The sequence below is a fragment of the Cervus canadensis genome, chromosome 3, assembly GCF_019320065.1.
Source record: "Cervus canadensis isolate Bull #8, Minnesota chromosome 3, ASM1932006v1, whole genome shotgun sequence".
Taxonomy (NCBI): Eukaryota; Metazoa; Chordata; class Mammalia; order Artiodactyla; family Cervidae; genus Cervus; species Cervus canadensis.
This window is the reverse complement of record NC_057388.1, coordinates 54175620-54191333: the sequence shown is the minus strand read 5'-3', so window position 1 is coordinate 54191333 and position 15714 is coordinate 54175620. Positions and strand designations below refer to the sequence as shown.

Here is a 15714-nt window from a genome sequence, read left to right as displayed (position 1 = left end):
TGGTAAAACCATACCCTTGACCAGATGGACCTTTGTTGGCAAAGTAATGTCTCTGCTTTTTAATATGCTATCTAGATTGGTCATAACTGTCCTTCCAAGGAGTAAGCGTCTTTTAATTTCATGGCTGCAGTCACCATCTGCAGTGATTTTGGAGCCCAAAAAAATAAAGTCTGACACTGTTTCCACTGTCTCCCCATCTATTTCCCATGAGGTGATGGGACCAGATGCCATGATCTTAATTTTCTGAATGTTAAGCTTTAAGCCAACTTTTTCACTCTCCTCTTTCACTTTCATCAAGCTCTGCGCTAATCAAATTATATGTTATTTCATGTAGAAAGTTAAATCACACTACATTTTGATAGCATGTTAAAACTCATAAGAGAAGATTAGTACATATACTAATTTACCTCATTTGGTCTTCACAATAACCCTGGAAATAGATTTTTTTAAAAAATCAAAACTCATGGAAGTCAATAACTTTACCAAGGTTACACAGCTTGGAAGAAAACCGAGCTGACATTGGATCTCTTATCATTTTAGTTCAAGTGTAACATTCTTTCCACTTTATCATGCTACCTCTATGGTTTTTAGACATCTTAAAGACATTTTGACATGAAAAAAATTAATAAAAACTCTAGAGCATCCACAACTAATTAAATCAATATGTCAAATACATCTGCTTCCTACATGAAATTCTTCCTTCAAACATTTTAAAAGAGAAACCATGGTCAAGTTTAAAAAAGTTTAAACAAGGTTAGCTGAAATTGCACAAAAATAGAAGAGCTACTCGTTCCGTAATTATTAAATAATTATTCAGGTTGAAAAATTCTTGAATCTTTCTGGCATGCTTCTTAAGCTTAGTTAAAAAGGTATTTTAAGACAATCTTTTTAGTTTCCTACTGAGATAATTATACTTGTATGTCTTTTCAAAATATTTGACAGACTTACATTATTGTGAGCAGAGGAAAAAAATCAATATTTCGTTCAAAGAAGTGTACAAAAGTTAGCATTTCTCTCTATTTTAACCGGGAGTCCACAACTTCAGAACGTAACACTCGTAAGGAATGTAATTAAGCCAGCAGCAAAGAAGGCTAATTTATTTGTGACACACTTCCTGTCAGGAAGAATCAGATTTCAAAAGAGCCCTTCACATAACCTATCTGCACTGGGGGGAACTGGATGAGGTTAATGGCAGAATGAGGAGCAAAGTCCCAAAGCCAGCTCAAGTAGAGAGAATAGGAGCTTAGTGAAAATCATAGAAACTGACTACTGTCCTCGAGAAAGAAGCAAGGAGCTGTGGGCTAGGATGGAGCCACATCACAACATCCTGCTAGGCTCCCTGGGTCTTCCCAGGTGGCACTAGTGGGAAAGAATCTGCCTGCCAATGCAGGAGATGTAAGACACTTGGGTTCGATCCCTTGAAGGAGGGCATGGTAACCCTCTCCAGTATTCTTGCCTAGAGAATCCCATGGACAGAGGAGCCTGGAGGGCTACAGTCCATAGGGCTGCAAAGAGCCAGACACGACTGAAGCGACTTACCACAAGCTAAGCCAGTGGGCTTCCTACCTGAAATACCGCAGTTATTTCAGTCCATGGGCTACCTGGAGAGGACACGGTGGTGCTAATACTTCCTTTTAGATATAGTGAGTTTAATTTGAAGAATATTAAATAATGAGTGTATTAGTTAATATTTATTTTCATGTTCTTGCCTTTAATTTTCCATAAATGGTTTTCTCCAGATCATAAATCACAGCTACTGTACATTACTCCTGGGACTATTACTTATTACTTAGGCCTTACTAAATAAGCAATTCTGGAATTGTCATGTTTACAAATACCTACCCAGTGTAGACATATGAGTATACTAGTATAACATAAATATTCCTGAGTATATAAACCTTGGGAAACATATATACTTACAGAGATATCTCAAGTATATATTTTTCTTTATGGAGCCTTTAGGAGAAACTTCTGCTATAAGATAAATATTTTTCAAATTATTTCATTTTCCTACTGTGTAACACAGATTAGAAGAATATATACCACATAAACCTCTGTAAGGCTAAGCAAAAAGGGGCCTTTTCTTTTTACTTCATATGCTCCAGTACTGTTTGAATTTTTTGTACTAACCCTGTAATACTTTCACAATTAAGGAAGAGGCTGGAAATGTCCTGTTCATCTCAAACTTCAGCCTGAAAGCTGTCACTAACACAGCCCAGCTCCTCAGGTCAAGCAGATGCTCTCCCTCCAATATTCCACGGGCCTTACGCACATCTCCCTGGGGGCAATTCTTTCATTACATGGTTTTATTTTCTCTTTTTGCTGATTTTGTTGTTTTCAGGCCAAACTATAAGTTTAGAAGACAAAGACTACCTATGACTTTTTATAACCTCAGAATCCTGCAGTGTCTAGCATATTGTAAATACCCCAGGCACTCAATAAATGATTAAATCATGATACCTACTAATAATATCCAATATTTACTGAACACATACTTATGTGCCAAGCATTGTGCTAACCACATTATATTCACTACTGCATATAATCCTTAAGAAAACTCTATGGAGTATGTATTATTGTAATTTCTATTTTAAAGACAGATGAAGAAATTAGGTTTAGAGAATTAAGTAATTTGGCAAAGTAAAACATCAAGAGGTAAAGCTGGGATGTGAATCAAGGAAGACTGAATTCAGAGTTTGTATTCATAACCTCTACACCACAGGGAATGAACAAATGAATGACTATGCATGAATGAATAAATATGGAAGAGTTTCATGTCTAAAGAAGATTCCTATTCAAGAGACAGGACTTTTTCTAAGATAGAAAATGAAATCAGAGAATCACTGATGGGGAGTGGAGAGAATACCACAGAAATAATATTATTATGGTATATTAGTAATAGCATAATAATACTTAGCAACTGAACAACAACAAATAATAATATAAATCTCCCTACAGTTCTAAATGGATCACAGAAGTAATCCAAACTTTAAAAAAAAACAAGGTCAACATTTCTACATAGAAACTTAAAGTAACTACCACTCTGATGTTTAGAAAGAAATACCTATTGCTAAGGCATAGAGTTTTTATTAGCAATTTCATTTTTATTCACGGATATAGCAGTAGTGTGACAAATAATCATCTATGACTACATAAAAGAAAGAAATATTTCCAAAACGGTATGGGTTACCTACCAATCCCTAATTCTTTAATAAAGAAGACGTAAAATTCTCTAGTGAGAAGAAGGTAAAAGTGTCCAGAATATATTGATAATTTCTCAGGTTCACAGTGGAGAGAAGCTGATGATTTTTCACAAATGCCTCTAATTTAGTGGTAACTGAACTCTTGGGTAGACTCTGGGATACATATTTTCATTATTCAAACTCTTAGCTATTAACTAACAGCACTGGTTAGACTCTAAGTACTAAGCATAGATGTGCCATGCTATTTTGCTTTGGAAAAGTTAGGGTTCAAATTAAACCAAGCTAAAGGGCCTTAGGACTTCCCTGGTGGCTCAGATGGTAAAGCGTCTGCCTACAATGCAGGAGACCTGGGTTCAATCCCTGGGTTGGGGAGATCTCCTAGAGAAGGAAATGGCAACCCACTCCAGTATTCTTGCTTGGAAAATCCCATGGACGGAAGAAACTGGCAGGCTACAGTCTATGAGGGCCGAGAGGAGCTACTCCACGTTCAAGGTCAGGAGGGGCAGCCGTGAAGAGATACCCCTCGTCCAACGTAAGAAGCAGCAGCTGCGCTTTGCTGGAGCAGCCGTGAAGAGATACCCATGTCCAAGGTAAGAGAAACCCAAGTAAGACGGTAGGTGTTGCGAGAGGGCATCAGAGGGCAGACACACTAAAACCATAATCACAGAAAACTAGCCAATCTGATCACAGGACCACAGTCATGTCTGGGGCCACCCAAGACGGTCGGGTCATGGTGGAGAGGTCTGACAGAATGTGGTCCGCTGGAGAAGGGAGTGGCAAACCACTTCAGTATTCTTGCCTTGAGAACCCCATGAACAGTGTGACAAGGCAAAATGATAGGATACTGAAAGAGGAACTCCCCAGGTCGGAAGGTGCCCAATATGCTACTGGAGATGAGTGGAGAAATAACTCCAGAAAGAATGAAGGGATGGAGCCAAAGCAAAAATAAAACCCAGTTGTGGATGGGACTGGTGATAGAAGCAAGGTCCGATGCTGTAAAGAGCAATATTGCATAGGAACCCGGAGTGTTAACAGGAGATGGCAAGAGTGAATGTCAACATTCTAGGAATCAGCAAACTAAAATGGACTGGAATGGGAGAATTTAACTCACATGACCATTATATCTACTACTGTGGGCAGGAATCCCTTAGAAGAAATGGCGTAGCCATCTTGGTCAACAAAAGAGTCCAAAATGCAGTACTTGCATGCAATCTCAAAAACGACAGAATGATCTCTGTTCATTTCCAAGGCAAACCATTCAATATCATGGTAATCCAAGCCTATGCCCCAACCAGAAATGCTGAGGAAGCTGAAGTTGAACAGTTCTATGAAGACCTGCAAGACCTTTAAGAACTAACACCAAAAAAAGATGTCCTTTTCATTATAGGGGAATGGAATGCAAAGTAGGAAGTCAAGAAACAACTGGAGTAATAGGCAAACTTGGCCTTGGAGCACGGAATGAAGCAGGGCAATGGCTAATAGAGTTTTGCCAAGAGAACGCACTGGTCATAGCAAACACCCTCTTCCAACAACACAAGAGAAGACTCTACACATGGACATCAGAAGATGGTCAACACCAAAATCAGATTGATTATATTCTTTGCAGCCAAAGATGGAGAAGCTCTATACAGTCAGCAAAAACAAGACCAGGAGATGACTGTGGCTCAGATCATGAACTCCTTATTGCCAAATTCAGACTTATACTGGAGAAAGTAGGGAAAACCACTAGACCATTCAGGTATGACCTAAATCAAATCCCTTATGACTATACAGTGGAAGTGAGAAATAGATTTAAGGACTAGATCAGATAGAGAGCCTGATGAACTATGGATGGAGGTTCGTGACATTGTACAGGAGACAGGGATCAAGATCATCCCCACGGAAAAGAAATGCAAAAAGGCAAAATGGTTGTCTGGGGAGGTCTTACAAATAGATGTGAAAAGAAGAGAAGTGAAAAGCAAAGGAGAAAAGGAAAGATATTCCCATTTGAATGCAGAGTTCCAAAGAATAGCAAGGAGAGATAAGAAAGTTCTTCCTCAGCGATCAATGCAAAGAAATAGAGGGAAACAACAGAGTGGGAAAGACTAGAGATGTCTTCAAGAAAATTAGAGATACCAAGGGAACATTTCATTCAAAGATGGGTTTGATAAAGGACAGAAATGGTATGGACCTAACAAAAGCATAAGATATTAAGAACATGTGGCAAGAGTACACAGAACAATACAAAAAAGATCTTCACGACCCAGATAATCACGATGGTGTGATCACTCACCTAGAGCCAGACATCCTGGAATGTGAAGTCAGGTGGGCCTTAGAAAGCATCACTACGAAAAAAGCTAGTGGACGTGATGGAATTCCAGTTGAGCTATTTCAAATCCTGAAAGATGATGCAATGAAAGTGCTGCACTCAATATGCCGGCAAATTTGGAAAACTCAACTCTGGCCACAGGACTGGAAAAGGTCAGGTTTCATTCCAATCCCAAAGAAAGGCAATCCCAAAGAATGCTCAAACTACCACACAATTGTACTCATCTCACACGCTAGTAAAGTAATGATCAAAATTCTCCAAGCCAGGCTTCAGCAATACATGAACTGTGAACTTCCAGATGTTCAAGCCGGTTTTAGAAAAGGCAGAGGAACCAGAGATCAAATTGCCATTATCTGCTGGATCATGGAAAAAGCAAGAGAGTTCCAGAAAAACATCTATTTCTGCTTTATTGACTATACCAAAGCCTTTGACTGTGAGGATCACAATAAACTGTGGAAAATTCTGAAAGAGATGGGAATACCAGACCACCTGACCTGCTTCTTGAGAACCTGCATGCAGGTCAGAAAGCAACAGTTAGAACTGGACATGGAACAACAGACTGGCTCCAAATAGGAAAAGGAGTACGTCAAGGCTGTATATTGTCACCCTGCTTATTTAACTTATATGCAGAGGACATCATGAGAAACACTGGGCTGGAAGAAGCACAAGCTGGAATCAAGATGGCTGGGAGTAATATCAATAACCTCAGAAATGCAGATGGCACCACCCTTATGGCAGAAAGTGAAGATGAACTAAAAAGCATCTTGATGAAAGTGAAAGAGGAGAGTGAAAAAGGTGGCTTAAAGCTCAACATTTAGAGAACTAAGATCATGGTATCTGGTCCCATCACTTCATGGGAAATAGATGGGGAAACAATGGAAACAGTGTCAGACTTTATTTTCAGTGGCTCCAAAATCACTGCAGATGGTGATTGCAGCCATGAAATTAAAAGACGCTTACTCCTTGGAAGGAAAGTTATGACCAACCTAGATAGCATATTAAAAAGCAGAGACATTCCTTTGCCAACAAAGGTCTGTCTAGTCAAGGTTATGGTTTTTCCAGTGGTCATGTATGGATGTAAGAGTTGGACTATTAAGAAAGCTGAGCACCGAAAATTGATGCTTTTGAACAGTGGTGTTGGAGAAGACTCTTGAGAGTCCCTCGGACTGCAAGGAGATCCAGCCAGTCCATCCTAAAGGAGATCAGTCCTGGGTGTTCATTGGAAGGACTAATGTTGAAGCTGAAACTCCAATACTTTGGCCACCTCATGTGAAGAGTTGACTTATTAGAAAAGACCCTGATGCTGGGAGGGATTAGGGTAGGAGGATAAGGGGATGACATAGGATGAGATGGCTAGATGGCATCACTGACTCAATGGACATGAGTTTGAGTAAACTCCGGGAGTTGGTGATGGACAGGGAGGCTTGGAGTGCTGCAATTCATGGGGTCGCAAAGCGTCAGACACGACTGAGCGACTGAACTGAACTGAAAGGGCCTTAGAGCTTTCTGAAAACTTTCTGTTCAGTTTCCCAACAGATAGGACCCAGTGTGTAAACATGCTTCTGTCCTCAGGAGCAACCATCTATCTCATTCCCATTTGAAATTTATAAAATAAACTGTTGTTTTCTATGCTTATCAAAAACAATGCCCTCACCAATCTTTATCAGGGTTCTGGACACAAGCTTTTTTTCAAGTTCCTTTTTTATTCTATCCTTCCTTTAGGACAGATGAATTCCTAATCTACCAAAAATGCCATAAACCAACGCATGGTCTTCAAAGAGAGCCATATAGACACATCGTATGCATGCGTGCTTAGTCACTAAGTTGTGTCTGACTCTTTGTGACCCCATGGACTGTAGAATGCCAGGCTCCCTCTGGCCATGGGATTTCCCAATTAGGAATACTGGAGTGGGTTGCCATTTCCTTCTCCAGGGGATCTTCCTGGCCCAGGAGTCGAATCCAAGTCTCCTGCATTGCAGGTGGATTCTTTACCTTCTGAGCCACCAGGGGAGCCCAATAGACACATTAGCAAAGTAGCTCAGTCCTATCTGACTCTTTGCGACCCCATGGACTGTAGCCTACCAGGCTCCTCCCTCCATGGGATTCTCCAGGCAGGAATACTGGAGTGGGTTGCCATTTCCTTCTCCTGGGGATCTTCCGGACCCAGGGACCAAACCCCGGGTCTCCCGCATTGCAGGCAGACGCTTTAACCTCTGAGTCACCAGCAAAGCCCAATAGACACATTAGGTTCCTATTATTCAGAATATTACACCAACCATAAAAAGAAGTTATTAAACAAACATCATTTTTTTGCTTTACTGGGGAAAACTCAATTTAGTTCTCTTTTTCTTTATATAAAGCTTCATCATTTGCTGGAATATAATATGTTCCAACCATCTGTGATAAGTTAATATTGATTTTCCTATCTTCAATAGCACATTTAAGATCAACAAGCTTTACGATGTTTAAATCCCAATGATTCAATGGATATTTTTTTTGCTTATACCAGAAAGCTATTTTTAATAAATTAGGGTATTTTGACATTTTACAAAGTAAAAGTCTCCAGACTTGAAGGGGAATTATTATCTAAACATTTTGCAGAGAGAGAAGTCTCACAATTGTTTACCTCAGACTATGCTGCAGTGTCAATACTTGTGAGAGAAAGTCTTACACTATACTTCAAAACAGGAAAAACACTGCTGTGAACTCAACACCATTGATCCCACCAGATCTAATACATCCCTGGAGCCACAGACTGATTGTTTTCTATGAACACTTCTTGGAACTCTCCTGAACCAGGAAGGCTACAGACTAAATAAAATCAATTTGTGTGAAGTGAACTAGAAAGTAGATTACATTTTCTGGTAGGGTGACCACTTGTTGCAGTTTGGGCAGTACTGTTTATGCTGATTACTCCAAGGTAATAATTAACATCATCCCCTTTTGCTCTAAAAAGTGTCCCAGCTTAGGTGATAAAGTATTTGATTTCCCTCTTCACTAGGGGCTACAAAGACTATTCATTTAGTTCATTGAGGTTGCTGACCACATGTAAGCCCAGATTCCAAACGTCTATAGAGTGTAATTGACCAAGGACGAGGACCAAGGATGCTAGGTTTCATTTCTGACTGGGCTGACAAAATCTGTGAAACAGAAATACAAATGTCCCAATAAAAAATACTGATGCTTTAAAACTTTCAATTGGGTTGATTCCTATTGACTTGCTGGAATTTAGTGCTTTGTACTCATTTTATGGTTTTCTAAAACAGGGCTTCTCTGTGAGTCATAACAAATTAATAAGAAAAAGCAAATAACTATGAAAAATATTTTGGTGGAACTAATGAGTCTAGATATTACTTTCATTAGCTTTTGACTGTTAATGTTATAGATAAGCATCCTCATTTGGGTTAACTTTATGACAAAAGTTAACATTCCTACCTAAGCTATCCAGAGAATTAAGCAATTGCTTTGTGATTTTAATCAATGTTGACATCAAGATAGAACCTTTGGACCCCTGAAAGTCTCCTCTTTTACAGTCTTAGCAACAGTTGTCTGAATTTTTTGAACAAATACTTCAACTCTACTTATCATTTGTCAATATAATCATAATGACAGTGATTACAAATAATGTGACTACTTCTGTGAATCACTCTGAAATAATAAATCAAAGTAGTCATCATTCATGTCATAAATAAGGTTCCCTAACTACTGTTAGAAGAAGCTAGATGTGATTTTCTCAAGAGAAAAATACTTTGACCGGTTATTTGGGTCAGATTGCCTCTCTTTAGCCTATTCTCCTCACAGCAGGCAGAGTGATCCTCTAAAAACACCAATCAGATCATACCACTCCACGGCTCAAAGCTCTCCTCTGGCTTGCCATCCCCCTAGGATAAAATTCAAAGTCCTTACTATGACCCACAAGTCATAGTAAGGCTCTGCAAGTCTCTAAAATCTAATCTCCTACATCAATTTTCTTCCTGCATGAAAATCCATCATGCTGACATCTTGTAAACTCATCTAACATGCATCCGTCTCAGATTTGCATTTGTTATTTATTCCTTTAGTCTGAACTGTCCTTCCCCAGACACTAGAATGGCTCTCTTCCTCCTCTTCTCCCTAAATTTAGATATCTGCTCAAATCCCTTCTCCTTAGAGAGTTTTACAGTAAACACTCTACCTAAACTAGCAATCAGACTCCCACCATCAGTCTATACTTCGTTTCCTACTATATTTTTTTCCATAGCACTTCTAACTTGTGACATTGCATTATGCGATATGTTTGTCTGTTTATTATTAGCTTCCAACCACTAGAATGTAAGCTCCGTAAAGGAAGAGACTGTCTCTTTTGCTCAACTACGTCTCTCTAGTGTCTACACCAGTGTTCATTAAATGAACAGTTGTAAGGACTGTACTGTCAGCAAACTGATTATGTTAAATATAACTTGATCATCTAGAACTTTTTCAAATTTTGTGATGCAGTGTTTTGGTTTCTGGACATGATATTTAAGCCAATTTCTTCTGAAAGGGTATTTCATGCAGTGTTGGTGAGAGTGTAAATATACACAAACCTCTTAAGAGGGGAATTTGGCTGTATATATTAGAACTAAAAGTAACAGCAGCAACAGCAAAGCATATGTTGACTATTTCCACTTTATAGGTATCTGTTCCATGAGAATAAACACACAAGTGTATGAAGGCATGTGTGCAAGGTTGTTCATGACAGTACTTTACATTTTTTCAAACTTGTGTTATTTCTGCAATTAAAAAAAAAAATCTTCCCTAGAGAGTAAGGTCAGAGCAAGTACCAAGGAGAGCAGATATAGTCTAATCAAAAATGAGGTTTTGAAGGGCAGTGCTAAGGAAAACGACTCCTAATCTCACTGCCAGAATGTGGGAGGCTTCAGGGCATCTGCTATACAAGCTCTTTCCAAGAGGTTCCTTATAACTGCAGCATCAGTACCAGGTAAATTACCTGCCTAGACACAGCTCACTAAACCAGGCAAGGGCACCTACTCCAAAGGCAGCTGACCAATTAGTTGGCCAGTGGCCTGTAGGGAGGATGGATTCTAGATCAAAGGGGCAAACTCAGACTTCTCTCAGGTAGTTTAAGCATGGCCCACACCCAAGGAAGTCAGCAGTTGATAATGGAGCAATGCCAGTGGGAACAAAGACAAGGCGGCAGAAGTGCTGCGCCAGCAGACGGGGCACAGGCGGACAGAAACCAGAAGAGCTGCTCTGGGCTCTGTCACCCTGCCTTCACCAGGTAACTTCAAACGAGTGCTCTGTAAACTGTATTCTACTCAGGTTCGATCCCTGGAGAAGGGAACAGCAATCCACTCCAGTATTCTTGTCTGGAAAATCCCATGGACAGAGAAGCCTGGTGCAGTCTGTGGGGTCTCAAAAAGTGAGACACAACCCACTTTTAGACACAACTCACTTTTAGCACCTAACACTTTTGGGCTTCCCTGGTGGTTCAGATGGTAAAGAATCTGCCTGCAGTGAAGGAGACCTGGGTTCCAAAGATTCACTGGAGAAGGGAATAGCTACCCACTCCAGTATTCTTGCCTGGAGAATTCCATGGAGAGAGGAGTCTGGCATGCCACGGTCCATGCAGTCGCAAAGACTTGGACACGACTGAGTGACTAACATTGAACTTAACTGTAATCTGAAGGAGTTTAACAGAACATTAAATTGAGGACTTGATCAAACTTTTCAAGGGCTTAACCTTTGAAAAGATGATGGTTCCCTTTATAGCCTCTAATTATGTGTAATTCAAAATAAAAATAGCATAAAATGCACAGTAAGTATAGCCAAGTGCTGATAAGTGATATTTTTCCCCCTTTGGTCATTTAGTGAAATAATACTTAAAAAAAATTTTTTTTTTTCTGGAAACCTACATTAGTGCTTAGCTTGCCTACTAGGTAATCTGGTATTACCCAAGGTAAAAGTAGGAGTGGAAATTCTAGGTCTGTAGCATAGATAGAAGCACCTTGCCTACTACAAGTTAGGACACTAATTGACAAATGATTTCCAGTGGTAGTGTGGATACATGCATGCTCAGTCATGTCTAACTCTTTGTCATGTCATGGGCTGTAGCTCACCAGCCCCTCTGCCCATGGAATTTTCCAGGCAAGAATACTTTTATTCATTACCCATTTTAAGCATATGAGAACATATAAAATTTTTAATATGCTATGAGTGGTAGACAGATAGCATATTAATTTTTTATATTTTCTCATACACTTAAAAATGGGTAACAGAGAAAAGAAGTAACCACATTAATAAACACTATTTTATTTTCTAAATATCCCTTAATGTTTTTCAACATTGTTAGAAAATCATTATAGGAATATATTCAATTACTAATTAAAAGTTCAAGAAGGCTAGAATATCTAGGATATGGAAGTTTCAGATGAATAGAAGTTAAATTTTTCTTTTAAAACACCAAATAAAAAGATAATTCTCTTTTAATCAAGTATTAATCAGTTTTTAAAGGCTACAGAGTAGAAAAGTCTTGAGCCTTGTTACTTTCATGCTTTATATCATTCATTGCTGCATGATAGAAGAATAGCGAAGAGGGCAGAAAGGGATGCATGTCTCAAGTGTCAGTCTGCAGAATGGAACAAGCTAGAGGTTCAACATGTGGGTTGCTGCCGTGGAGAAAGAAGGTGTAAACTTACTACATTCCCATAAACCCTTTTCTCATCCTTCAATCCTATACCATTAGCCCTTTTTCTAGCTCAGCCTCTCGTCTGTGAACAGAATGTTTATATTTACTGAGGAAAGTAACAATTCTGCCTTTTTTTCAGAAAGGTCTGTTGTAGGGCTTCTGATTGCACAGTTTATTTGTTTTTTGTTTTGCTTGTTTGTTTTTTAATGTCTGACCAAGCTTTGCAATCTCACATTATGGACTAGTTATCTAGTGACCAATAATATTACATCTGAATTAAAGTTGTCTTCTCTTTGAATTATACTATAAAATGAGCCCCTTGCCATTCCTAATCCTGTTAGATTACATAGATGAAAGTTTCCCTGCTTTGTTGATCAATTCTTTTGTTTTTAAAATAGCTTTATTGAGATGTAACTCATATAATTTACCCATTTAAAAGGTGGAACTCACTGATTTGAATATACTCATAGAGTTGTATGTTCATGTAATCAAACGTAATCAATAATATGAAGGAATAAACTACAGATGCACAACATGAAGAAACCAACAAAAATGCTGTGCTGAGTGAAAGTAACCAGATACAAAGGACGACATATATTAAAATGTAAGTAGAATTTCTAGAAAAGGCTAACCGAGAGAAAGCAGATCGATGGTTGTGCGGCACTAGCAGCGGGGATTTGGCGGGAACCAGAGTTAAGGACAAATCTGGGAAGGGAATGTCTGAGGGTAATAGGAAGTTTCAAATCTAGATTGTGGTGAGGGTTGCACAACTGTATAGATTTATATTAAAAATTACTGCACAGTATATTTATAAAATGGGTGAATTGCACAGCATAAAAATTATACTTCAATAAGGACATGACTGGCTGACTGAACAACAAGGATTTTAGAAGGAAAAAAGAACAAACAAATACTCATGAATACAGACCAAGCACATCATATGCCAAAAATTGAGGTCTTGAAGAACCTTTGTTTATGTGGATACCAGCTGTCAATATTTATCATATTAGAATTCATAGTGGAGAATTTTTAGATATCTTTAGTTATTCAATATAAAATAACAATAATAAGCCTGTATGTTAACAAAAAGAACAAGTTGAATGAAAAGCACGATTGTTTTTCAAAACAAGAGAAAAAATAGTGAGAAGGGAGGCTTTTTTTTTTTCAAACGTGTTTGCCAATCTGTTTAGTATCTGGCTTAATAGAAGACAGCCACAGTTGCATATCTATTTCTGCCTTCAGTCAGCTGAGATATCATACATTATGCAACTTCTGGAAAACTCCACTGTACACTCAAGAGAAATGACAGTGAAAAAGCAAATAACATCTTAGTATTACAGGGAAAGTAGTTTTGATCTCAAAGACCCTCACAAAGGGTCTTGGAAACTCCCAGTGCCCTTTGGGCCATGGTTTGAGAAATGCTGGTCGAGATTTTACTCTAGATCATCTTAATGAGATTGCTTAAACTGTACTGTCATTAATACAAATAGCCTAGGATCAAGCTTTTTGGGAAAACAGGATCAAAAAACTTTCTAAATATAGTTTCAAAGCATAGTGAATCCCATATTGTATAGACTTGGCTGTAACATATAATAAAGTAACCAATCAGTATGAGACATTGCATGCTACATCAGTATTTACTTGTTGAATCTCAAACATTATTCTAGATTTATCAGCAAGCAGAATAAATAAAACATTATTACATATTGTTAAAACAGCTGATTGTTACAATGTTATTTTCTTTTCTTTTGGCCAAGTGTTCTATGGGATCTTAGCTCCCTGACCAGGGTCAAACCTGTGCCCCTTATATAGAAGCATGGACTCTTAATCTTTGGATTGCCAGTGAAGTCCCAATGTTATATTCTAAAACTACTGCTTTTGTCACTGATTCAGAAGTTTCCGTTTCATATTCATTTACATCTTTCCCCATCCTTATTATAATAATATTTCCCCTTTTGTTTCTGTGTTTGCTTCTAAAATAATAAAGTATTATTGAATTTTTCTAAAATGAAACTTGACATCATAATCTAAAAAATGACGCTAATTTAAATATATGAAATACAGTTATTTAGTGGTCATTTGACAAAATGTGGTTAATTTCACCTTAATTAATATCTATTTCAAATGTGTCTCCCAGTAAAAGGATAAGAGTACCATCAGCCAGCTTATGGACGTGTTATATCCTATCAAATGATTGATGATACTCACTAAAGATGTAGTAGTTCACTTAGAAAGTCTTCAAAGATTTGAAGCCATCAAATACACCTCTCTAGACTGAGATATACATTCTGTGTAATGTGATTTAAAACGAGACAAAAATCTAGACATTTATAACCTGAACTCAAAAACCATAGCTTAAGTACTTACTTTACAATATCTCCTTCAAGAGCAATCACTCTCTTAATGATCTTCTGTTCTGGGTTTTTAGGGGACCTAGAAAAATAAAGTTATATAATCAGCTATGTCTGTTGTTTTAAGAAAATGGAAATAAATATGACAAGAAAATAAGCTATATTAAAGTCATAACAGGACCCTTTGCAACCATGACATGATATCAGTCCTAATTAAGTCTTAAGTGAGAAGGAATTATCAAAGTACCTGTAGGAAAGAGGATTCATGAAACAAATCATTTCAGATATTACCTCCAAATGGTAGTATTTATACTTTTGGTTTTAGTCTATCTTAAGGATGATCTAATATTCTATTCATGTAAACATCATCTTAACTTTTTAAATACTTCTAACACTAATAAAGGACAGAAATGGTATGGGCTAGCAGAAGCAGAAGATATTAAGAAGAGGTGGCAATAATACACAGAAGAACTATGCAAAGAAGATCTCCATGACCCAGATAATCACGATGATGTGATCATTAACCAAGAGCCAGACATCTTGGAATGTGAAGTCAGGTGGGCCTTAGAAGGCATCACTATGAACAAAGCTAGCAGAGGTGATGGAATTCCAGTTGAGCTATTTCAAATCCTGAAAGATGATGCTGTGAAAGTACTGCCCTCAATATGCCAGCAAATTTGGAAAACTCAGCAGTGGCCACAGGACTGGAAAAGGTCAGTTTTCATTCCAATTCCAAAGAAAGGCAATCCCAAAGAATGCTCAAACTACCGCACAATTGCACTCATCTCACACGCTAGCAAAGTAGTGCTCAAAATTCTCCAAGCCAGGCTTCAGCAATATGTGAACCATGAACTTCCAGATGTTCAAGCTGGTTTTAGAAAAGGCAGGGGAACCAGAGATCAAATTGCCAATATCCGCTGGATCATCAAAAAAGCAAGAGAGTTCCAGAAAAACATCTATTTCTGCTTTATTGACTATACCAAAGCCTTTGACTGTGAGGATCACAATAAACTGTGGAAAATTCTGAAAGAGATGGGAATACCAGACCACCTGACCTGCTTCTTGAGAACCTGCATGCAGGTCAGAAAGCAACAGTTAGAACTGGACATGGAACAACAGACGGGTTCCAAGTAGGAAAAGGAGTACCTCAAGGCTGTATATGGTCACCCTGCTTATTTAACTTAT

At 38.3% G+C, this 15714-nt stretch overlaps 1 protein-coding gene across 3 annotated transcripts in view; it reads right to left on the bottom strand.

Annotated features, from left to right (window-relative positions):
• Nucleotides 1-15714, bottom strand: part of IMMP2L (inner mitochondrial membrane peptidase subunit 2) — a 921351-nt gene that overhangs the window by 284863 nt on the left and 620774 nt on the right. For 2 of the 3 annotated variants that reach the window (XM_043463178.1, XM_043463175.1), the window contains one exon: nt 14546-14611. The exons of the other annotated variant lie outside the window; for it this stretch is intronic. In XM_043463178.1, the coding sequence (XP_043319113.1) occupies nt 14546-14611 (66 nt within the window). The remainder of the gene's footprint in view (nt 1-14545; nt 14612-15714) is intronic. 3 annotated transcript variants of the gene reach the window in all.